Source organism: Physeter macrocephalus, chromosome 21 (genome assembly GCF_002837175.3).
Source record: "Physeter macrocephalus isolate SW-GA chromosome 21, ASM283717v5, whole genome shotgun sequence".
Lineage (NCBI taxonomy): Eukaryota > Metazoa > Chordata > Mammalia > Artiodactyla > Physeteridae > Physeter > Physeter macrocephalus.
The window spans coordinates 106,051,286-106,076,324 of record NC_041234.1 but is presented as its reverse complement, the minus strand read 5'-3'; the positions used below and the strand labels follow the sequence as shown (position 1 = coordinate 106,076,324).

The window sequence follows — 25,039 nt, the reverse complement described above, 5'->3', positions numbered from 1 at the left end:
CTTTGATAAAGGAGGCAAAAATATACAATGGAGAAAAGACAGCCTCTTCAATAAGTGGTGCTGGGAAAACTGGACAGCTACATGTAAAAGAATGAAATTAGAACACTCCGTAACACCATACACACAAATAAACTCCAAAAGGATTAAACACCTAAAGGTAAGGCCAGACACTCTAAACCTCTTAGATGAAAACATACAAACCCAATCCAAAAACGGGCAGAAGACCTAAACAGACATTTCTCCAAAGAAGATATACAGATTGCCGACAAACACATGAAAGAATGCTCAACATCGCTAATCATCAGAGAAATGCAAATCAAAACTACAATGAGGTATCACCTCACACGGGTCAGAATGGCCATCATCAAAAAATCTAGAAATAAGAAATGCTGGAGAGGGTGTGGAGGAAAGGGTACCCTCTTACACTCTTGGTGGGAATGTAAGGTGATATAGCCACTATGGAGAACAGTATGGAGGTTCCTTAAAAAACTAAAAATAGAACTACCATATGACCCAGCAATCCCACTACTGGGCATATACCCTGAGAAAACCATAATTCAAAAAGAGTCATGTACCACAATGTTCATTGCAGCTCTATTTACAATAGCCAGGACATGGAAGCAACCTAAGTGTCCATTGACAGATGAATGGATAAAGAAGATGTGGCACATATATACAATGGAATATTACTCAGCCGTAAAAAGACAGGAAATTGAGTTATTTGTAGTGAGGTGGATGGACCTAGAGTCTGTCATAAAGAGTGAAGTAAGTCAGAAAGAGAAAAACGAATACCATATGCTAACACATATATATGGAATCTAAAATAAATAAATAAATAAAAAACGTTCCGAAGAACCTAGGGGCAGAACAGGAATAAAGACGCAGATGTAGAGAATGGACTTGAGGACCCAAGGAGGGGCAAAGATAAGCTGGGACGAAGTGAGAGAGTGGCATGGACATAGATACACTACCAAATGTAAAATAGATAGCTAGTGGGAAGAAGCTGCATAGCACAGGGAGATCAGCTCGGTGCTTTGTGACCACCTAGAGCGGTGGGATAGGGAGGGTGGGAGGCAGACGCAAGAGGGAGGAGATACGGGGATATATGTATATGTATAGCTGATTCACTTTGTTATAAAGCAGAAACTAACACACCATTGTAAAGCAATTATACTCCAATAAAGATGTTAAAAATAAATAAATAATAAATAAATAAATAAATAAATGCTAGCCTAGGGACATAGCAAGTGAAAAAAAGTAAAGTCAGTGACTATGTATCTTGGCAAAATGGCTTTTTGATCAGTTTATCAGGTGTGAAGCATGAAAAAAATCAATTCCAGACTGACACGCTTATTACCACAGAATTCAGAAGGTTATCAAATATAGCAGAAGAATCTGAAATTGACCCAGTCACATCTATATTCCAGTCATTGTCTTGGGACCACACCTTAGTCTATACTCTTTTGTGAGGTACAGTGAACAGAGCAGTGGATCAGGAACTGAGGAGCAGAGCTATTGGCCCAGATTTTGTCATTTGTTCACTCATTCAGCCCATAAATATTTACTGAGTGCTTAGCATGGGGCTAGGCTCTGTGCTTCAGAGACACGGTCCTGGCCTGCATGGGACTTACTAGCAGTAGCTGTGTGACCTGTGGAAGTTACTTTACCTCTCTGGGTCTCATGCTCGCCATTTGTCAAATGGTGGCAAATCTATTTATATCCTAATTATGAGAATTCTATGAGGGAATGCAGGGGCAAGAGACTTGCAACTGTGACTGTTCTCTGTTATCGTCCTGTATGTAATGGTTACATGAATAGCTTGTGATCACTTGAAAATTATGTCTGAAGCCTATTTCAATGGCGCTGAGCATGTTCTCCCATTTTCCTTCCTTACTTGTTGGCACACCAACCAAGAGTGAGTCAGAAGGACAGAGAGTTGTTATACTGGGCTGAAGCATTACAGGGAATGGCACTCCACTTCGTGTTCTCAAATGGATCGGATTTCAGACATGGTTCCTGTTATGGGTTAATTTGTGTCCCTCAAAAAGATACGTTGAGGTCGTAGCCCTGCGTACGTGTGAATGTGACCTTATTTGGAAATAGGACCTTTGCAGATATAATCAAGTTTAACTAATGTCATTAGGGTGGGCCCTACTCCAATACGGTTGATGTCCTTATAAGAAGAGGGAAACTTGGACATAGACACATACACAGAGAGAAGGTCATGTGAAGATACACACAGACACAGAGGGAGGAAGGCCATGTGAAGACGGAGGCAGAGATTGGAGTGATGCGGCCACAAGTCAAGGAACGCCTGGGGCTACCAGAAGCTGGAAGAGACAAGAATGGATCCTTCCCCAGAGGCTTGATTTCAAACTCCTAGCTTCTGGGACTGTGAGAGAATAAATTTATGCTCTTTTAAGCCACCCAGTTGGTGGTAATTTGTTACAGCAGCCGTAGCAAACTATTACAGTCCCCAGACAGAAATAGGCCTACCACGTACTTCCCTCTGCCGTCCGGGTACTCATGGTGTCCTTTCCTCTTCTCTACATGAATCCATATGAAAATGATGCCTTGACTCCAGTGCCTAAGGATGTGGGTCTCCAGAATGGCAGAAGAGCTTGTGCAGAATACTGAATTCCATTTTGCGTTTTTCAAACAAGTCCAAATGAAAGGCAAAAGTACCCCCGTTACCTCCTCTGCTCTCAAGTTTGATGGAAAATAGAGCAGGCAGGCATGGGACCCACAAGGCATGGGGCCTCAAACAGCTACTGCTGCTAGCCCACAGCATGGAGACCATCTTGGGAAAGCCATGGAGTCCATTTTGGACCCTGATAAAGGCCAGCAGGGCTTGTAGGAGAGCTGACCTCATCTAAGGTTTCCAAGCACTGCAAAGTATCACTGTGCTTTAGAGCCAAGCTGCCAGCCAGAGGCTGCTGTCCTAGCAAAGAGGCATCCCTTCTGTGGGACAAATGAGTGATTCACTTAACCAATATATATGTATTATTTCAAAAATTACTATTTGGCAACCACCATAGTAATAACCGATTTCGGGAAGAGTCAACAATGAATCTTAAAACTAGTGAGTGAAAGTTTTCTGAGAAGCATGGTATTCATGTAGTCTCAAAGTACCTCCCAATACATTAGTTAAGTACAAAAAGAAAACCAGTATTTTTACAGTGGAAAAACCTGGCAGACATCATCTTAACCAAGTCATCAAAGTCAACATCACCAAAATTCATTGTATGCCTTTTTAATGTTTTACTCCTGCCAAAAATGCATAACCTCCCATCATGAGGACACATCAGGCAAACCCAATTTGAGGGACATTCTACAAAATAACTGGCCCGTACTCTTCCAAAATGTTGATGTCATGAAAGACAAAGAAAGGTTGAGGGCTGTTCCAGGTTTAAGGAGATTTAACAGAATTAAGAGACGTAACAACCAAATACAACAGGTGATCCGAGACTGGAACATGGACTAGGCAAAAACCAGCTATGAAGGACATTCTTGGGACAATGAACAAAATTTGAGTATGACCTGTAGATTCTATAATAGTATACTGTATCAGTGTTATATTTCTTGAATTTGCTAACTTTACTGTGTTTATATAACAGAATGTTCTTAGGAAACACACATTGAAGTATTAGGGAGGATTAGGACAGGATGTCTGCAACTTACTCTCAAGTGTTTCAGAAAAAAATGTGTGTGTTTGTGTGTGTGTGTGTGTGTGTGTGTGCGCGCGCGTAGAGAGACAATGGTAAATGTAATAACATGCTAACGATAGATAAATCTTCATCAAGAGTATGTGAAATTTCTTTTTACTACCTTTGCATACGATCTTCTGTAAGTTGAAAATATCTTGAATTAAAATTTTGAAAATATATTATTTTGAGCATTTAACCATAGTGCCTGATGCTGTGCTAGGTATGATATTCAAGGGAGAACAAGACATGGTCTCTGTCTTTAACCCAGAAGCTCATGGTCTGGGGCTGGCAGGACAAAAAAGAGGCCAGCACAATTCAATGTGATAAAGGATGGCACAGAGGAGGTGTGCTAAATCCAGACCTCCTAGGGTGAGGGGGTTGCAGAAGTCTCTTTACAGACGAGGTAAAGGAGAAGATTAATGTCAGGGGAACTAATTAAGTTTGGGGTGCCAGTAGGACATGCAAGCAGAGCTGACCAACAGACTGTGGGTTATAGACAGGAGGTGCCTCCTGAGGACAGACAACAAGGCCTGGATTAGCAGGTGTCAGGGGCCAGGCCAAAATCACCATAGTCTCCGAGGTAACATAAGAAGTGCAGGCATAAGCAAAAACACCTGACGCTGAAAGGTTGAACACAAGTGTGCTTACTGATGACTTAGGATGAACTTTGTGGTGCGAAAACTGAATGTCCTAGAGACATCAGCCTCTAGATTGATAAATATCAATAGAAGTAGCCTGGATAAGGGCATGGCCCCAAATTAGCTAGGATTGCTAATAATAGACTGTGAGGCAGGAAGAGGACATTAAGTGATTATAAGAAACTAAAGAAGTGATTTTTCAAGAACAGGATGAGCTTTACCAGCAATAAGGATAAGGTAGTACCCAATTAACACACAACAGGATGGGGAGAGATTGTTGTTAATAGGAAAAATCCTGAGAACAGTGCTGGGTTCCACAATGAAGGGAAATCAGCAAGGCAGTACCGCTGTTTCAGAAGTCAACGGGGGAATGGGAATTTCCACTCAATTATTAGATATAAGAGCCAGGATGAGAAAGTACATGAATGTTCCTACCAAGGGCCTGGTGAGGGCTCATTGTTTTCCTTTCTTTGAAAACTTTTATATTATGGAAAATTTATAAAAATAATGAGAACAGCATTGGCTTAAGCCACATAAAACCGCCAAACTGTGACAACTTTTGACCCACAACAATGGCAATTTCATGTTTCAAAAGAAAATGAACCCCCATATACCCATCACCCAGCTTCAGCGATTATTGACAATCAATTTCATTTCATCCAAATCCCCACCCATTACCCTGGCAAACTAATTTGAAGCAAATCTCTGGTGGGAGTTTTTGTTGTGCTTTTAAATAAATGATTTAATACCTATAAAAGAGATTCATATTATATATACATATGTATTATAATGTTTTTACTTAATTTTCTCAGTAAAGTAATATATTCATGTGGCTCAAAATTCAAAAGATACATCCTGTTGTATACCTTTAATATATACAGTTTTTATTTTGTAATTACACTTCCATAAAGCAAAAACAAAAACAAAAACAAAAAAAAAACGTACAAAGCGAAAGGACAACAGCTCTCTTTCCTCAGAGGAAACGGACATTAACAGCTTTTTATGTATCCTTCCAGAGACGTTTTACGCATATGTTAGCAAAGAGATTGCAAACTATTCCCACTGATTTGTATCTTGCTTCTTCCAACTAACAAAATATTTTGGAGATCATTCCATATCAGCACATAAAGAGCTTCCTCTTTTTTCCAGCTACCTAGCATTCCATTTAAGAGCCACAATTTATTTAACTAATCAAATCACTATTGGTGGACTTTTAGGCTGTTTCCAATCTGTTGCTGCTATAGACAGTGTTGCAATGACTCACCTTACGCATTCATCTTGCATCAAAGCAAGTAAGTGTTTATATCTGTAAGAGAAATGCCTCAAGGCTGAATTGCTGGATGAAAAGGAACATGAACTTGTAATTTGGATAGATATTGCCAAATTGCCCTCAATCGGGTAGGAGTTATTTTAATGCTGTCGTCACCCTTTTAGCATGCGCAGTTTTCTTGCTGCTCCTTTCCACTTCCTCCAAGGGCCCTGTAGGGGACCATTTCAACATATCAAACTCAGAAACACCTCTCTGACCTCAGCCTCCTATGGGTCTCTCGCTACCACTCTGGCCACACGACCACCGGCCTGTTCTTCCTCCCCTTTTCCTTGCCCAGAGGTCATCCGTAGCCTGCCGGCTTCCTTTCCTCCTTCCAAGCTGGCCCCGTGATCGGCTGTCTTAGCCATGCTAGTGTTGATCCCTGGACTCACTCTCCCCGTGACCTTCTGTAGTACCTGCTCTGCCAATCCTCAGCCCTGTGAAAACCCCACCATCCATTCTCTCCATCCCCCAGTCCCAGCCTGCTAACTATCGCTGGAGACGGTCATGAGATTGGCTCTGCTACAAAGCCAGGCCAGTCAGCCTCAGCGGGGCCCCAAGGGCTGCGAGGCAGTCCTTTTATATATCTGTATCAAATTTCTCTCACTGATTGCTCCAAATCCTCTCCCTCTCTTCAGGTCCCTTTCCCCACTCTCACCCCGACCCCTCAGTTGAGGGCCTAGCTTTGGGTTTCAGTGACAGGACACAGGTCACCAAGCAGGAACTCCCTCGATTCTCTGGGCTCTTTACCTCGCCCTTCCTTGGATCTCTGCATTTTCGCTGATGCCTGCTCATCCCCCACCCCTCAGCCTCAAGAGAACAAGGGACTTCCTCCTCAAGGCTGCCTCTTCCACCTGTGCCCTTGACACTAAGTCCTCTTGCATTCTCCTGCACTTGGCCCCAGGGGCCATCCTCTTTCCCTTTGGGCAAGCTCTCCCTCCCTGCTAGTTTTTCCTTCTCAGCCTAAAAACACTTCCTCCCTCATATTGGTGTCATCTTTAAAATTACACAAGTAATTCATGCCTCCGGGCTTCACTTCTTCCCTCTAAGTCAGCCCCAAAATTTAACAGAAAACTCAGAAAATAATGGTAAGTAAAAAGAAGAAAATAAAAACCCCCCACAATCCCACCATGTAACTGTTAATATTTTGGTGTATTTCTTTCCAATCATTTTATATGCACATATATTCATTTACATATCTATATGTATTTTTTTCTTACAAAAGTGGATCATAGTACACAATGTGCTGTCATACTATATTTCAGACATCTTAGCTTTGCTAAGATGTAAATTAACATCCCTGAGTCCATTTCCTCCTGTGTAAAATGAGGACTATTGTAGTAACCACCTTGCAGGGCTGTTATGAGGATTCAATGAGATAAAAATATATAAAAACACTTATCACAGTGCCTGACACATGGCAAGCTGAATTAATGTTAGCTATTATGATCTTCCAACATCAATAAATATAGCTCTACATAATAATGTAATGAGTTCTGTCAGTGTTGTGTCTAATAGGAGTGACTAAAGCCCGGCAGTGACTCACCAGCACATATTCATTTGGTACATGAGCAAGTGTATCTGTGGGATAAACTCCTTAAAGCATAACTGCCGGTTCAAAAGCTCTGCACATTTGTAATTTTCATAGATATTGTCAAATTGTCCTTCCTCAAGTGGAAGTTACCATGATTTCTCTAACTTATCCCTTATTGATGAATATTGAGGCTGTTTTCAAATTTTTCACTGATACAAACCCAGCCTGTGAAGAACATTCTTATAACTAAATATTTGCATGGATCCATGATTATTTTTTCAGGGCAAAGGAAAGAGTATGAGTAAATGCACAGAGATGGGGGAGCAAATGGGGTGCATGGGAAACTGCTAGTATCAGTGACACACAGAGGGGAGAAGGACAAGAGGTGAGGCTGTAGATAAATTGGGACCAGATTATAAAGGACTGTGAATGCCATATTTATTCATTTAGTCAGTCACTAAATATTTAGTGACTATCTATTACAGGCCATGCATGGTTTTAGGCACTTTATCCACTTAGTGAACAAAATCAGAAAAAGATTCCTGCCCTGGGGGAGCTTACATTCATTCTAGTGAAGAGATACAAACAGTAAAAGTAATAAGTAAACTACAGACAGTGTTAGAAGGTGAAAAGAGAAAAGGGAAGGTAGAGCAGGCTAAAGGGGATCAGGAGTGCTGGGAGCAGAATTATTATATTATTTTAATATTATAATATATTGTTATTAAATACTAATTATTAATATTGCACAGTGCAATATTAAATAGAGTGGCTACCCCATTGCAGAGTTTAAACTTATTCTAGTAATGAGGAATCACTGAGGTAGGCATTCATATATGTTCATCATCATCTGTGCCATATCCACATACCACCTGATACTTGATACCTAACGATTTCTTTAAATCAACTTACCTTTCACGAATTAAATTTGTTTTAAATGAAGTTTTATAACACCAGCATAAATGGAAACCCAGTATTGCATTCCATGAGGGCCTAGAAGGGGGTACTGGATGATACTAGGACCGGCCTCTTCCCTTCATTACAGAGACCAGCTAGTAAATAAGAACAGTAACAACCAGCACTTTTAAAATTGTGTGCTTATTATTTGCCAGGTAGCTTAGCATTTTACATGCAGCAGATAATTAATTTTATCTTCACAGTAATTCTGTGCTGTAGGTACCATTATTGTTCCCATTTTTTAGGAGGAAATTTGGGCAAGTGATTAACTCTACCAAGCCTCAGTTTCCTCCTAAATAAATGGGGACAATAATGAGGATATAGATTTAACACCTATCTTTCTCAAACTATTCCAAAAGTTGAAGAGGAAGAAACACCTCTGAACTCATTCTACGAGGCCAGCATCACCCTGATACCAACATCAGACAAAGACACTATCAGAAAAAGAGAATTACAGGCCAATTACAGGCCACCGATGAACAAAGATGCAAAAATCCTCAACAAAATATTAGCAAACTGAATCCAACAACACATCAAAAGGGTCATACACCATGATCAAGTGGGGTTAACCCCAGGGATGCAAGGATGGTTCGATATCCACAAATCACTCAATCAAAGTGATAGACCACATTAACAAACTGAAGAATAGAAATCATATGATCATCTCAGTAGATGCAGAAAAAGCTTTTGACACAATTCAACATCCATTCATGATAAAAATTCTCAACAAAGTGAGTATAGAAGGAACATACCTCAACATAATAAAAGCCATATATGACAAACCCACAGCTAACATCATACTCAATGGTGAAAAGCTAGGAGCATTTCCTCTAAGATCAGGAATAGGACAAGGATGACTACTCTCACCACTTTTGCTCAACATAGTATGGGAAGTCCTATCCACAGCCATCAGACAAGAAAAAGAAATAAAAGGAATCCAATTTGGAGAGGAAGAAGTAAAACTGCCACTGTTTGCAGATGACATGATACTTTAGAATATCCTAAAGACACCACCAAAAAACTATTAGAACTAATAAATTAATTCAGTAAAGTTGCAGGATATAAAATTAATACACAGAAATCTGTTGCATGGCTAGGCACTAACAATGAATTATCAGAAAGAGAAATTAAGAAAACCATCCCATTTATAATTGCATCAAAAAGAATAAAATGCTAGGAATAAATCTAACCAAGGAGGTGAAAGACGTATACTCAGCAAACTATAAGACACTGACAAAAGAAATTAAGGACAACACAAACAGATGGAAAGATATACTGTGTTCATGGGTTGGAAGAATTAATATTGTTAAAATGACCACTCTCTCCAAGGCAATCTGCAGATTCAATGCAATCTCTATCAAAATACTAATGACATTTTTCACAGAACTAGGACAAATAATTCTAAAATTTGTATGGAAACACAAAAGACCCCAAATACCCAAAATAATTTTGAGAAAGAAGAACAAAGCTGAAGGTACCACACTCCTTGCTTTCACACTACAGTACAAAGCTTCAATAATCAAAACAGTATGATACTGGCACAAAAACATACACATAGATCAATGAAGTAGAATAGAGAGCCCAGAAATAAACCTACACATATATGGTCAATTAATCTATGACAAAGTAGGTAAGAATATACAATGGGGAAAAGACAGCCTCTTCAATAAATGGTGCTGGGAAAACTGAATAGCTACATGCAAAAGAATCAAACCAGACTGACTACTTTCTCATACCATATATAAAAATAAACTCAAAATGGATTAAAGACTTAAATGTAAGACCTGAAACCATAAAATTCTTAGAAGAAAACATAGGCGTATGCTGTTGACATCGGTCTTAGCAATATTTTTTCAGATATGTCTCCTCAGGCAAGGGAAACAGAAGCAAAACTAAACAAACGGGACTACATCAAACGAAAAAGCTTTGTACAGTGAAGGAAACTATCAACAAAATGAAAAGCTGCCTAATGAACAGGAGAAGATATTTGCATATGATATATCTGATAAGGGGTTAATACTCAAAATATACAAAGAACTCATACAATTCAACATCACAAAAACCCCAAACAACCTGATTTAAAAATGGGCACAGGATCTGAATAGACATTTTTCTAAAGAAGACATACAGAAGGCCAACAGGTACATGAAAAGATGCTCAACAGCACTAACTACCAGGGAAATGCAAATCAAAACCACAATGAAATATCACCTCACACCAGTTAGAATGGGCATCATCAGAAAATCTACAAACAATAAATGCTGGAGAGGGTGTGGAGAAAAGGGAACCCTCTTGCACTGCTGGTGGGAATGTAAATCGATACAGCCACTATGGAGAACAGTGTGGAGGTTCCTTAAAAAACTACAAATAGAACTACCATACGACCCAGCAATCCCACTACTGGGCATATACCCTGAGAAAACCATAATTCAAAAAGAGTCATGTACCAAAATGTTCATTGCAGCTCTATTTACAATAGCCAGGACATGGAAGCAACCTAAGTGTCCATCAACAGATGAATGGATAAAGAAGATGTGGCACATATATACAATGGAATATTACTCAGCCATAAAAAGAAATGAAACTGAGTTATTTGTAATGAGGTAGATAGACCTGGAGTCTGTCATACAGAGTGAAGTAAATCAAAGAGAAAAACAAATAGTAGGCTGGGACGAAGTGAGAGAGTGGCATGGACATATATACACTATCAAACGTAAAATAGATAGCTAGTGGGAAGCAGCCGCATAGCACAGGGAGATCAGCTCGGTGCTCTGTGACCACCTAGAGGGGTGGGATGGGGAGGGCGGGAGGGAGGCTCAAGAGGGAGGGGATATGGGGATATATGTATGCGTATAGCTGATTCACTTTGTTGTGAAACTAACAGCAGAAACTAGCAAAACATTGTAAAGCAATTATATGCCAATAAAGATACAAAAAAATTAAAATTTTTTTTAAAAACTAAAACCAAAAAAGAATGAAATCTTGCCATTTACGACAACATGGATGGACCTAGAGGGTATTGTGCTAAGTGAAATAAGTCAGATAGAGAAAGACTACCGTATGACTTCACTTAGATGTGGAATCTAAAAACAAATGAACAATCAATCATAACAAAACAGAAATAGAGTCATAGATACAGAGAACAAACAGGTGGTTGCCAGAGGGGAAGGTGGGTTGGGAGGATGAGTAAAATAGGTGAGGGAGACTAAGAGGTACAAACCTTCAGTTACAAAATAAATGAGTCACAGGGAACTAACATAGTGTTGTAGGTCAATTATAGTTCATTTTTTTTAAAAAGGAAAATAACCTAAATGCCCCCAAATGAGGGTCTAATTGAAGAAATTATATACTTATAGTTTCTAGTCGGAGTTTATAATAACATAAAAAACTTTTAAGATTTTAAATAAGTAAAACAAAACACATAAAATTATATATACAGCATGATCACAAAAATATTTCAAAAATATGCATAGAAGAAAAGACTGGAAGGAAGTACATCAAAATATTGTTGATTATCTCTGGGAGTTAAGACTATCAGTAAATTTTTAATCTTGTAGTTCTTTGACTTTTCCAATTTTTCTATGAGTATTTATTATAAAATATAAACTTTAAAAAAAAAGTTTTAAAATTTTATTTATTTTTATTTTTTATAAAAGTCAATATAGGAGAGAAGGGCCCATGGCTTCTGCTTACTCCATGTCGTGCTTGGGGGAGACTTGGAGAGGGGACAGGAAGGGAACAGAAGCTTCCAGCTACATCATCCCCTGACCACCAACCCCACAAAATCCAGTGATTGAGGTTAGAGCTAGATTACTGCTTTAAAATACAAACACCTCCCCTCAGAGTTAAATTTATTGGTCACTTTAATTTTCCTGCGAAGAACTTTAATCAGAATGTCCAAATTGATTACAGACTCGCTAGGATGGGAGTTTTGATTAGAAGAGGGGAAGAAGATGAAACTCTGGAGCACCGGCCCCGGCCCCTCTTGGAAGAGGGCAGACCTGGAAAGTAGCAGCAGAAGGAGGGAAGGCTGGCACTTGGGCAGCTGGAGGGAAAGAGGCAACAGAAAGCAAGGTGGGACAAAACTGAAGACAAGCTATCAACTTCGGTTGTCTCTAATTCAAGTCCTTTGGGGAAAGAAACAGAATATAAATACAATAAAGAATACATCAGCAGAGAGACAGTGCCTAGTTTCTGTTAACATGCTTAGTCTCTGAAAGTGTAGTACTGCTACTCAACTTCCTGAGAAGTGAGCTTTGTTTCTAAAAAAAAAAAAAAGCCACTTTCATTCGTAAGAAATAATATGGGACTTTGAACCACTCAACCTAAGAATCTGAACCCGAGATATATCTTTTCCTGGTTTCAGTTATCATTGAATAATGAGACTCCCAGAAAGTCACACAGATGAAGCCAGGTTCCCTGAAAGGCTTACAACCAAGAAAAGTTCACTATAATATAGTAATGCAGTCCTTCAATATTTGATTTCTAAAGGGAAGATGAATCTTTGAATGGAGTAAATAATAATATTTTTAAATAGCTTAGAGAAAATCGGAGACTGAAGAAAAGCTTCTCATGGAAACAGAAAAACCAGGCGCTGAAGGGCTATATCTCTGACATAAGAGCAAGCACTGTCTAATGACCCCCAATAGTCCTCAAATGTGATATTATGTGGGTCCTATGTCACGAAGGAAAACAGTATTGGATCTGTTTGTTGCAGACCATCTACGATGGGATAGACATCCCTAAAGGCAAGTACACCACCCCTGCTTTCACAATGTAGGAAAGGAGACAGCAAAATCCTTTAGTTGATAGCCTGGTGAATGTGGTACCACATTTTCTAGTACACAAATAGCTTCCTTCTCCTGCCCAACACTTGAGGAGTCCCAGACAAGACTCAGACAACCCTGGCACTTCTGCTGGAGTTCCTCTTTGGTAAAGTGAAATTAGCAAAGCTTGTTGCTTGGTAACATGTGCTCTATTAAACGCTTGGATCTTGGGTATGATGAAATAGACCAAGTACATCCACTATTTTGTTTTGCATTTTTTTTCTTCTTTCTTCCTTGTCACCAAGATCCAAAGGCTAATACCATGCTTCATAGCTTTCCAGGTACCCACAACCCCCTAACCAACAGGACACTGGCAAATCCCTATGAAAGTCAGACTCTTCTCCTGCCAGTAGGTGAGGGAGTTTGGGAGCCTACATACACATTTAGTATGTCCCTGAGACTTTAGCAGGCCATAGATTCTCTTGAACTGACTATGATTTATCTATGAATTTATCTTGAAGTTATCTAAAAGAAGTGGGAAGTCATATGATGCTATTCCTAAGAATCTCAGAAGCCTCTGGAGAAAGTCAAGTCAGTTTATTTTCTAAATCAAACAGGATTATCTTTTGAAGGAAGTATTCCCTTTAGCTGATCATTTTAAACAGTAATGAATAATTGCATTAGGCCAAATACCAAAACCCAAGATATACAAGGTAAATTCTTTGAAAACAAATATAATCTGATGAGCATTTTTGATAAAATAAATATTTAAACATATTTCCTCACTCTCATTGATGGCTTTCTTATCTCAAGCAACATTTAACACAACAAATCCTTTGGAAAAATAGGATTTCAAAATCAAAATATTATTTAAACAAACTACATACATGAGGCACATAAATGAACATGCATTGCTGGTGGGAATATAAAATGGTAAAATTACTTTGGAAAACAGATCGGCAATTTCTTATGAAGTTAAACATGCACTCGCCATATAATATAGCAATCCTACTAGGTATTTACTTAAGAGAAATTAAAATACACATCTACACAAAAGCTTAAACACAAATATTCATAGCAGCTTTATCTGTAATAACGCCCACTGGAAACAACCCAAATGTCCATCAAAAGGTGAACTGTACCATATACATACAATGAAACACACCTCAGCAATAAAAAGTAACTAAGTACCGATACAGGAAGCAACATGAATGGATTTCAAGGACATTCTAAGCAAAAGCAACCAGACACAAAAGAGTATATATTGTATGATTTTTTTTTTTTTTTTTTTTTGTGGTATGCGGGCCTCCCTCTGCTGTGGCCTCTCCCGTTGCGGAGGACAGGCTCCGGACGCGCAGGCTCAGCGGCCGTGGCTCACGGGCCCAGCCGCTCCGCGGCACGTGGGATCCTCCCAGACCGGGGCGCGAACCCGGTTCCCCTGCATCGGCAGGCGGACGCGCAACCGCTGCGCCACCAGGGAAGCCCCTGTATGATTTTATACATATATATGAAATTCTATAGAAGAGAAATCTAATCTGTAGTGATGAAGAAAAGGAGATCAGTGGTAACCTAGAGCCAGTGGTAGGAGTAGAGGAAGATTAACTACAAAGGGTCAGTGGACATTTTCTGTGACAATGGAAGTGGCTATATCTTGACTGCAAGCTTAAAATAGGTGAAACTTAGAGTAAGTGTGTAAATTATATCTCAACAGAGTTGATTTTTAAAATAGCATAAATGAAAACTCTTCAAAAGTTGAAAATTTAAAGTTATATCTGCTTAGCAAGTGTGACTATTAAGTATTCTGTGCAAATTGTGTACCAAGATGCAGTCTCTACGATTAGGAAGCTACTCTCTTGACAAAACTAAGCACATAGGAACATATGCATGGTGGAAGGCATTGGGCCAATGCTATTTGGAGCTGGTATATACAGTTAACCAGGATCTTTTAAATAGTGCCTACCATGTGGAAGGATTGGCAAAAGGAATAAAAGGAAAGGATTCGTTAGGCTGGAAAGGAGGCCAATATACGCTAGGTTGGTTGGGAGATCTGGGATCAGATCAATGACAAGAAATGATATTCCAGTACATCACCATGAACCCTGGCTTGTCACTGTCATCTTGTGAGGTGCCTCTCAGTAAGGAGGCCAATTACTCTGGATGCACCTTGACCTATCTAAAAAACTGGTACCAAATAACTGGGACAAAGAGTAGAAAATGGTATAGGACAAGAGGTTCTTCAGAGTCCTTGGCCAGACTACGGGGAATCCCTTGTCCTGCCCATCAGTGTGGAAGCTCTCTCGTTCTCCTTTCGGTGTTTGGTAAAAAATTCTACTAAGGTTTTTATAAATGGTAGAAAATTCTACTAAGGTTTTTATAAATGCAGGAGATCAGATGAGGAACAGATCTGGAATATTTTATTCATCTATACAGCTTTAGAAATTAAAAGATGGGAAAAATAGATAATTGAGTATCTCTCATATGTAATCTTAGGATAGGATTCAGAGTGCAGTCACACCACACTGGGAAATATTCTGAAATTACTTTTTTAATCAGAGGGATCTAATAATATCACAATCTTTAAGGAACTGATAATGAAATGTGAAAAACAAGTGTGGAGTGTTGTGGTCATTTCTGGGTGCCACACTTGAAGGATACTGACAAACTGGAGGCTAATGACCAGGATGGTAACAAGGCCTGGAAACCATCTTAGAGAAAAAAGACTAGAATGGAAACCTTGCGGAGAAAAGATCTGTCTAGACATGGTAGCTGTTGCCAAGCACCTGAAAGTCTACATCTATGGGAGAGGTGATAGACTTTGCCTATTTTGTGGCATTCCCTATGACAAATTAAGACCAAAGGATGGAAGACAGATTTTAGTTCAGTATCTGGGGGAATTTTTGAATGAGTAGAACCTTCCAATAGTTGAAAGGCTCTTTGACTCCCCTTCAGTGAAAATTCAAATAGAAGTAAGCGAAGAATCCAATAGCAGTAAGGGAGTGCTCTTATCCTGTCCCTCACATAATTAATAACTGCATATGAGTTTCTAAAACATATTTAACTTCTATTATTTCTTGATTATACAAGTAACAGATATGCCATGTGCAAAAAATTGAAAATACAGACAAGCAAAGAGAAATGCAAATGAAAACAAAATGATGCATCTTCCCATCTCCCAGAGACATAAACATTTTGGCATATAGCCTTACAAGACTTTTTTCTGTTATAGATCCCTATAAAATATATATATATACTTTTTAAAAACAAAAATGAGATCCCATTAATCACACTGCTTTTTTACTTTATGATACAGTGTAAACATCTTTCCATATCAAGTAATATATGACCATGTCATCATTCTTAACGGGTGCAGAGATTTCCATGAAATGAATGTACCGTAATTTGTTTAATCCAATGTTTCCCAAAGGGCATTCTACATAACATCAATTCCACAAGATGACCCTCAAAAAAGAGAACTTAGGTTAAATAGTTTGAATATGCTCCATACCATATCCCCTTTCTTGGGCTTTCACAATGTTAAAGAAATGATTTAACGGAGTTTCCCAAACTTACTTGACCATAGATTCTCCATGGCCTCTCCCTTCTTTAATTCTTCAGGACACTTACTTATTCACATTTTATAAAACACCCTGATAAGTGCTGGCTTAACTGATCCCTTAGTGTTAACACTACGTTTTTTGTTTTTTAGATAAAACTTGCCATTTTAACCATTTTAAAGTATACAATTCAGTGGCATTAATTACATTCACAATGTTGTACAACCATTCCCACCATCTATTTCCAAAAGTTTTTCATCATTCCAAACAGATATTCTGTACCCATTAAGAATAACTCCCCATTCTCCCTCACACCAGCCCCTGGTAACCTGTAATCTACTTTCTGTTTCTACAAATTTGTCTATTCTAAGTAAGTGGCGACATGCAGTATTTATCTTTTTGTGTTTGGCTTATTTCACTTAGCATAATGTTTGCAAGGTTCATCCATGTTCTAGCGTGTGTCAGAACTTTATTCCTTTTTGTGGCTGAATAATATTCTGTTGTACGGATATACAACATTTTTATCCATTCACCTGGTGATGGACACAAGTTGCACCTTTTGGCTATTGTGAATGAATAATGCTGCAAGGAACACTGGCATACAAGTACCTGTTTGAGTCTTTGTTTCCAAGGAGTGGAATTATTGGATCATATGATAATTATATGTTTAATATTTTGAGGAACTGCTAAACTGTTTTCCACAGTTGCCGTGTCATTTTACATCCCAACCCGCAATGTGCGAAGGTCCTATTTCTCTGCATCCCCACCAACACTTGCTATCATATGTCTTTTTTTTTTTTTTTTTTTTTTTTTTTTTTTTTTTTTTCTTTTTCCCGGTACGCGGGGGTACGCGGGCCTCTCACTGTTGTGGCCTCTCCCGCCGCGGAGCACAGGCTCCGGACGCGCAGGCCCAGCGGCCACGGCTCACGGGCCCAGCCGCTCTGCAGCATGTGGGATCTTGCCGGACCGGGGCACGAACCCGTGTCCCCTGCATCGGCAGGCGGACTCTCAACCACTGCGCCACCAGGGAAGCCCCATATGTCTTTTTGATTATAGCCATCCTCATGTATGAAGTGGTATCTCTTTGTGGTTTCGATTTGCATTTCCCTAATAACTAATGATGTTGAACATCTTTTCATGTGCTTATTGACCATTTGTATATCTTCTCTGGAGAAATGTCTATTCATGAGGTCCTTTGCCCATATTTTGACTGGGTTATCTTTTTGTTGCTGAGTTATAGGAATTCTTTATATATTCTGGATTAAACCCTTATCAGATATAATTTACAAATATTTTTTCTTATTCTATAGGTTGTCTTTTCACTGTCTTGTTAATGTTCTTTGATGCACAAAAGTTCTTAATTTTTATAAAGTTCGATTTAATCTATTTTTTTCTTTTGTTGCTCATGCTTTTAGTGCTACAGCTAAGACTCCATTGCCAAATCCAAGGTCATAAAGATTTACCCCCTTTTTCCTAAAAGTTTAATGGTTTTAGGTCTTAATATTTAGATCGTTGATCCATTTTGAGTTCATTTTTGCATATGGCATAAGGTAGGAATCTAACTTCATCGTTTTGCACGTGGATATTCAGTTGCCCCAGCCCCATTTGTTAAAAACATTAGGTTTTTCACAGTGACAAAGAACATTACAGTAGACATCCATTTCAACCTGTCCTATATTTTTCCCTAAGAAAAATTCCTATGAGTTGCTATATCAAAAGATGTACACATTTTGAAGGCTTTTCATACATACTACCAAACTTCCTCCAGAAAGGACATTAGGAATCTACCACAGTGAATTCAAATACCACTTTCCCCACACTCTTAACAGCCTTGTCTACTATCAAATTTTTAAAATCTCTGCTAATCAGTGTGGCATGGAAATGTATTCCAAATCAAGTTTAAGGGAGTTTTAGCTGAACTTCCCTTGACAGCCCGAACATGCTAGCCTTAGCACCTTCCTCTCCAAAGACCTCACACTTATGAAAAGATTATCTAAGAATAAGACTTGATGTAAACCACTGCAGAGTTTAATATGTCTAGCTAAGGAAGCAAACTAAACCCTTCCTCTCAGGAAAGCGGGACTAGAAATGAAAAGTATATTTAGGTTCCTCTGCTGGATAGTGTAATTTCAAAATATTTCTTTCCTCAGCACAAAGTCACAGACCAGCTGTTCGCGACTTTCAAGTGTGTCCTTTTTCATTTGTGTTCAATAGAGAGTTACCAAACACGAGTCATGCCAAAAAATCAACTAAACTGAAGTTAGAGGAAGAAATTTTTCTTATAGCCATATAATAATTATCAAGGAAAAAGAAAAGGCTATTTTGCTGGTTATCTGCTTTTTAGTACTAGCTGAGTACTTCCAAATGTGTATTGGGACAGAATTTTTTATAGTTGATGTTGCTTTTGGCCTTGTCTCCTTTGCTTCTTTGAAACAAATATACCAAGTATACCTTTATTTTGTTTTGTCTCAAGCTGTAGTTATAGTAGAAAGAAAATTTTATGATTAGTGTTTTGTCAGTGGGAGCTTGTTATTAATATGGAAATCCTTAGAGGATCATCTATCCACACAAAACAAGAAACCAGGGGGAAATTAGCTTTCCACATTTCATCATAAAGCATGCATAATTCATAGAAGAGAGGAAACTATTGATGAGGCTGAACAAAATGAGTTTCTTGTTGCCAGAAAAAATCAAAATATTAGGTCCAAAGCTCTCTAATGTCCTAAATATTTTCTTAAGGCCTTCTGAAGTTTAATGTCATCATGACTTTCGCTGTAGTGCTAGCAAAGATGAAGGCAGATGTTTTTACAGAATCAATAAAATTTTAAGAGGCAGAAGGGATCTTACAAATATCTAGTCCAACTCTATTTTACAGATTGGAAATATGAAACCCAGAGAGGTGACGTGACCTGCCCAAAGTCATACAGAGCTAGTGACAGAGCTGGACCTACAAGTCAGGCTTCCTGACTTCTGTACTCACTAATAATGTAGGCTGTTCCCTCGCCTAAAAGGTTTGTGTGAACCAATGTTACCAATTTGCTTTGCTCTCAGTAATGCCACAGAGATCTCCGATTTCATACAATAGCTTATTGGGCAATTTATGGGATTCAGTTAATAACTGCATCAGTTTAACACATTTCTTCTGAGAGACGAGGGCCATTGTTTCCCATTATTAAGAAAGTTGAGCAAGTTTCCAAGATTCCTATATTCCTATATGATTCCTATTCCTTTCCACCTATACCTTGTGGACATTTGTAAAAATCAAGCTTATTTACTCTTGGGTTAAGAAGCACATTTTAAGAAATGCTGTGAGATACCATGGAATTTAAGAGAAAGAAAGCTACCTTTTTGCCAGAGCAACCTATTGTTCTCTGGCCTTTTACAAATGCACAATTTCAACTACCTGAGAGTGAAGTCTACCTATATGATATATTTTTCAAGCTCAACTTTTAAGATTTAAAATATTTAAAAACACTTCAGGCAAATTGTAATAATTAGTTTTCTCCATAGATATCCAAAGTACCATACATGCATTTTCATCATGGATATTTATATATAGTTGCTTCCAGGTGAATTTTAAAAATTCATTTAGCAGATGAGATTAAATATCCTGTAGTGGGAGTACTAATAATTCAAGGAGCAGGGACAAAGATTAATGCAGAATTAGAATCTTAACTCATGTGCTTTTAATATCTCACTTTATTTGCCTCAGTTCTAAAGAGCCAGTGAAACAGGCCACGTAGATACAAATTCGAACTCCATACCCATTTTTAATGTAAGAGCTTTCTAATAGTGAGAGTTGTCCAACAATAGAATGAACTGGCCTGTGAGGGAGTTCAGTCGGTCACTTTGAAATCACAAGGTTTCAAACTCAGGCTAAAAGGTAACCTGTCTGGAGTTTTTAAAAGGATTCTTGCATTGAGAGGTAGATTGAAAGACTTCTAAAATCCTTTAAGTTCTAAGTTTCTGTGATTTCAATATTGTCTTTCTCTCATACTTTTATAGTACAGAGGTCCTTTCATATGTGTATTTATAGTCATATTATCTTAGACTGCCTTGTACCATTATCTTTGCACTTATGTTATCCTGCTTAAAGATAGCAATAGTATCTCACTCATCTTCATATAACCTACAGTTTTAAGTATAGTTTATGTACACAGAAAGTATACATTAGATACTTATTGAATATACTTGAAATTACAAGCTTGATTAGTTGACTTAGTCATTATAAATTTTAAGAACCATATTTTTTCCCCCTGGTCTGAGAATCTAATTTATTACTGCAGTGAGTTTTCATGTTAGGATGTACCTGAGTGCTGCTCTTTTATAAGGTTATAAGTAAAATAGGAATACTTGATTGAACATGAACACATATTTAAGGGTTAAAAAGTGATGCTTTAAAAATATATGAAAAACTATTTCCATTTTCATTTATCCTCTTAGTGACAATGTGAAAACTAGCATATATATACACATATATACGTTTATAATATATAGGAAGAAGACATACAAACACTTATGTACAATATGATCACCTCTTGTTCTTACATTTTTTAAAAAAATGGGTTATAAGACAGACGATTTTAAAAACTAATTTAAGAAAATTGGAACAATCAAAATACCAAAACTATCCTGTTGTGGGTTGAATTGTGTCCCCAAAAAGATAAATGTTGAATTTCTAACCCTCAGCACCTGTTAATGTGACCTTATTTGAAAATAGGGTCTCTACAGATATAATCAAGGTAAGATGAGGTCATGCTGATTAGGGTGGGCCCCAAATCCAATGACTGATGTCTTTATAAGGCCATGTGAAAACACAGGGACAAGGGGAGAATCCCAAGTGATGGTGGAGACAGAGACTGGAGTAATATGTCTGCAAGGCAAGGATTTCTGGCAACCACCAGAAACTAGGAGAAAGACATTAACAGATTCTCCCTTAAAGCCTCCAGAAGGAACCAATGCTGCTGACATCTTGATCTTGGACTTTTGGCCTCCAGATCTATGAGATAATCCATTTCTGTTGTCTTGGGCTACCCAGTTTGTGGTACTCTGTTATGGCAGCCCTAGGAAACTAATACATGTCCTTCCCTGTGGAAAACTGGCATGACAATTCCTTGGCATGTTTAGGATAACAAAACATAGTATTTCCGTAATTTTAAAAAACCAACCACAAAATACCTCATGTAAAAGTTAGAATTGCTTTGGTCTGAAAATTAATAAATGGAAAATCATTTAAGATATGGAGCCCCCCAATACAAAAGCTCGAAAGGTAACAGAATGGAAAACCAACTACAAAGTCCTCAATTCTGAGCATACTATAGTGATTGTGGCATCCCAGGATTCAACTAAAACAATAAAAACTAACCAAATAGAGTGAAAGAAATTGTCTGAGTTGAAAAAAAAAGTATATTGAGATGAGATAGTCAAGATGACCAGGATTATTGATGAAAGTTCCTCACACAAATGAGTAGTAGTCTCACCCCCATTGTTCACTTTCTCCATCCTTAGTCTTTGTACTTGATCATTCTGAAAAACTTTTTTTGCTGAAGTGTCAATAGCGCATGGGGACCGTTTTCTCTGTCATTGATCTATAATTTCAGCAAGGAACACCACTGCAATCACACCTCATTCCATGAGGGCCCCCTTATATGTTCACAACTCGTCCACTAAAGTCTGGCAAGAAGCTAAGTAACAAAGGCAATATTGATAGTTCACTTGTCCTTAGCCAATTTGTAGAATCCTATCCCAGTTTCAGGAGACCATATGATTCCAGTCATCTCAGAAATATTCAGTTTCATTTATTCATAGGTGAATAGAATCTCCCCCCCGCCGTACATATACATTCTAATCAATTCCATCAGGGCTATTGCCAAAAAATTCTTGATGCCAATCTTTTTCCCATGTGGAATATACCTATATCAGATTTCCATCAATCTGATTATTTCTAATGACAAGGAAAAACGTTTAATAAATATTTGAGATAGCCATTCTTACCTTCATTAGCTGAGGAACTTTAAACCAATTTTCAACTTCATTTCACGAAGATACATTTCTATTTTTCAAAATGCTAATACTACCCCCAATTACCTAAAGCACTTATTTTATATTTAAAATTTTTAATACATGATTTTTCTTATTTCAAAAATCCTTGGGACTTCGCTGGTGGCACAGTGGTTAAGAATCCGCCTGCCAGAGCAGGGGACACGGGTTCAAGCCCTGGTCCGGGAAGATCCCACATGCCGCGGAGCAAGTAAGCCCGTGCGCCACAACTACTGAGCCTGCGCTCTAGAGCCCGCGAGCCACAACTACTGAGCCCGAGTGCCACAACTACTGAAGCCCGCGTGCCTAGAGCCCGTGCTCTGCAACAAGAGAAGCCACCACAATGAGAAGCCCGGGAACCGCAACAAAGAATAGCCCAAGCGCAGCAACAAAGACACAAGGCAGCCAAAAAAATAAATAAATAAATAAATAAATAAAATTTTAAAAATAAATAAAAAATCCTTAAGACTTTTGAATAGAAAATTGGGTTTTAAACAAACCTTTATAGCCCTTTGGGAACAACTGGAAGTGCGTGTTTCTTGCAGAAAAGCCCTAACATATTAAGCCTATATTTAATCAAATCAGTAGTCATGATGATGAATAAAAGGTAATTCATAGAAATGTAAAAGACCACAATCTATCCACATTGTCTTTTTTCCACACTTAATTAGAGTACAAAATTGATCAGGGATAATCAGGTTAAGTACAAATTGAGTGAAGCCCCAATTACATATTGTATTCTTGCAATTCAATTAGCTTCCATTCATCTTGCTTCCCTTACCTATTCCTCCCCAACAAATTAAACATCCACAGATTCATGTCAAAAATTGGCAATCCTTGAATCAGTACAGTATAACTAGCTTAGTTTTAAAACTGCTTTTGATAGATGATTTTTTCTTACCAAATGGAAACTAGCAATTACTGAAAATATTAAAAACTAGCATAAATATTCAGTACATAATTTGAAAAATCATTTTACCTGTTGATTAATGGAACAATATTTCATTAGAATGTATAATTTTATTTATTTTTTAATTCACATAAATAGAGCTCTCAATTATTTTTTTTAAGCAAGGTACAGCATATTTCTATACATTAGCAACTTGAAGATGTATGATTATATCGTCAACATACTTCTTATTTAGAAAACATCTTTGAAAGTATTACTACATTGCTTTTAAGGGCATACCCAGGAATTAGACATGCAAGTTCCATAGATAAACAGAATTCTAGGAAATTGAGAAAAAAAGATAAATAGGAAATAGTCTAAATTATACCACATACAACCCTGTTATTGCTCCAATGTGTGGTGTGTGTGTGTGTGTGTGTGTGTGAGAGAGAGAGAGAGAGAGAGAGAGAGAGAGAGAGAGAGAGAGAGATCAAGCGAGTACATGTTTGTTTCTCCATTGCTCTATTGGGGAGAATCTTGGGATAGGTAAACCACTTAGTTAAAAGCTCATCTGCTAGAATAAATAGAGAGCTAGAATCAGAAGGCAAGACAGGAGAGTTTGTGACAGTGCTGATTTTAGCTGGTGAATTATGAAGAGACCCTGCACTGCTGCTGTTTCTATCAAGAGCATCTGAAGATAGACTAGGAAAAAGAAAATGCCACTCATTGATAACAGAATTCAAGAGATCTCTGTGCTTTGTCTACAAATGAATGCAAAATATGTGAAGCAAAGAATTGGCCTTAGTTACAAGAGCAGTTTCATAAGAGCAGTAAAACAAAACCAACAGTAACAGTAATAAAAATCCATTCACTGTATTTCCCATTTTGATCATTAAAACTTGCTTTACTGGCACACTTTTAAATAATATGCTCAGCCTAACAAAGCACTCAAAAATCCAAGATAGAAAAGATGGGGCAGAAGATGACTCTTTTCCAAGCTTGCATTTTTATGTATATCTCTAATACCTCTTAATCTAACGCCAAAACCCCACTTCTAAAAATGTGTCTAATAAATCACAGCAAGATCCTTTTTGACCCACCTCCTAGAGTAATGGAAATAAAATTAAAAATAAACAACTGGGACCTAATGAAACTTAAAAGCTTTTGCACAGCAAAGGAAACCATAAAAAAGACGAAAAGACAACCCTCAGAATGGGAGAAAATATTTGCAAATGAAGCAACTGACAAAGGATTAATCTCCAAAATATACAAGCCGCTCATGCAGATCAATATCAAAAAACAAACAACCCAATCTAAAAATGGGCGGAAGACCTAAATAGACATTTCTCCAAAGAAGACATACAGATTGCCAACAAACACATAAAAGAATGCTCAGCATCATTCATCATTAGAGAAATGCAAATCAAAACTACAATGAGATATCATCTCACAGTCAGAATGGCCATCATCAAAAAAATCTACAAACAATAAATGCTGGAGAGGGTGTGGAGAAAAGGGAACCCTCTTGCCCTGTTGGTGGGAATGTAAATTGATAAGGCCACTATGGAGAACAGTATGGAGGTTCCTTAAAAAACTACAAATAGGGGCTTCCCTGGTGGCGCAGTGGTTGAGAGTCCGCCTGCCGATGC

General features: G+C 38.1%; 1 protein-coding gene across 1 annotated transcript in view; it reads right to left on the bottom strand.

Moving 5' to 3' along the window:
- PABIR3 (PABIR family member 3) overlaps window positions 1–25,039 on the bottom strand; it is a 71,448-nt gene that overhangs the window by 9,935 nt on the left and 36,474 nt on the right. Inside the window, exon 9 of the mRNA XM_028482339.1 lies at window positions 23,943–24,092. Coding sequence (XP_028338140.1) covers window positions 23,943–24,092 — 150 coding nt within the window. The remainder of the gene's footprint in view (window positions 1–23,942; window positions 24,093–25,039) is intronic.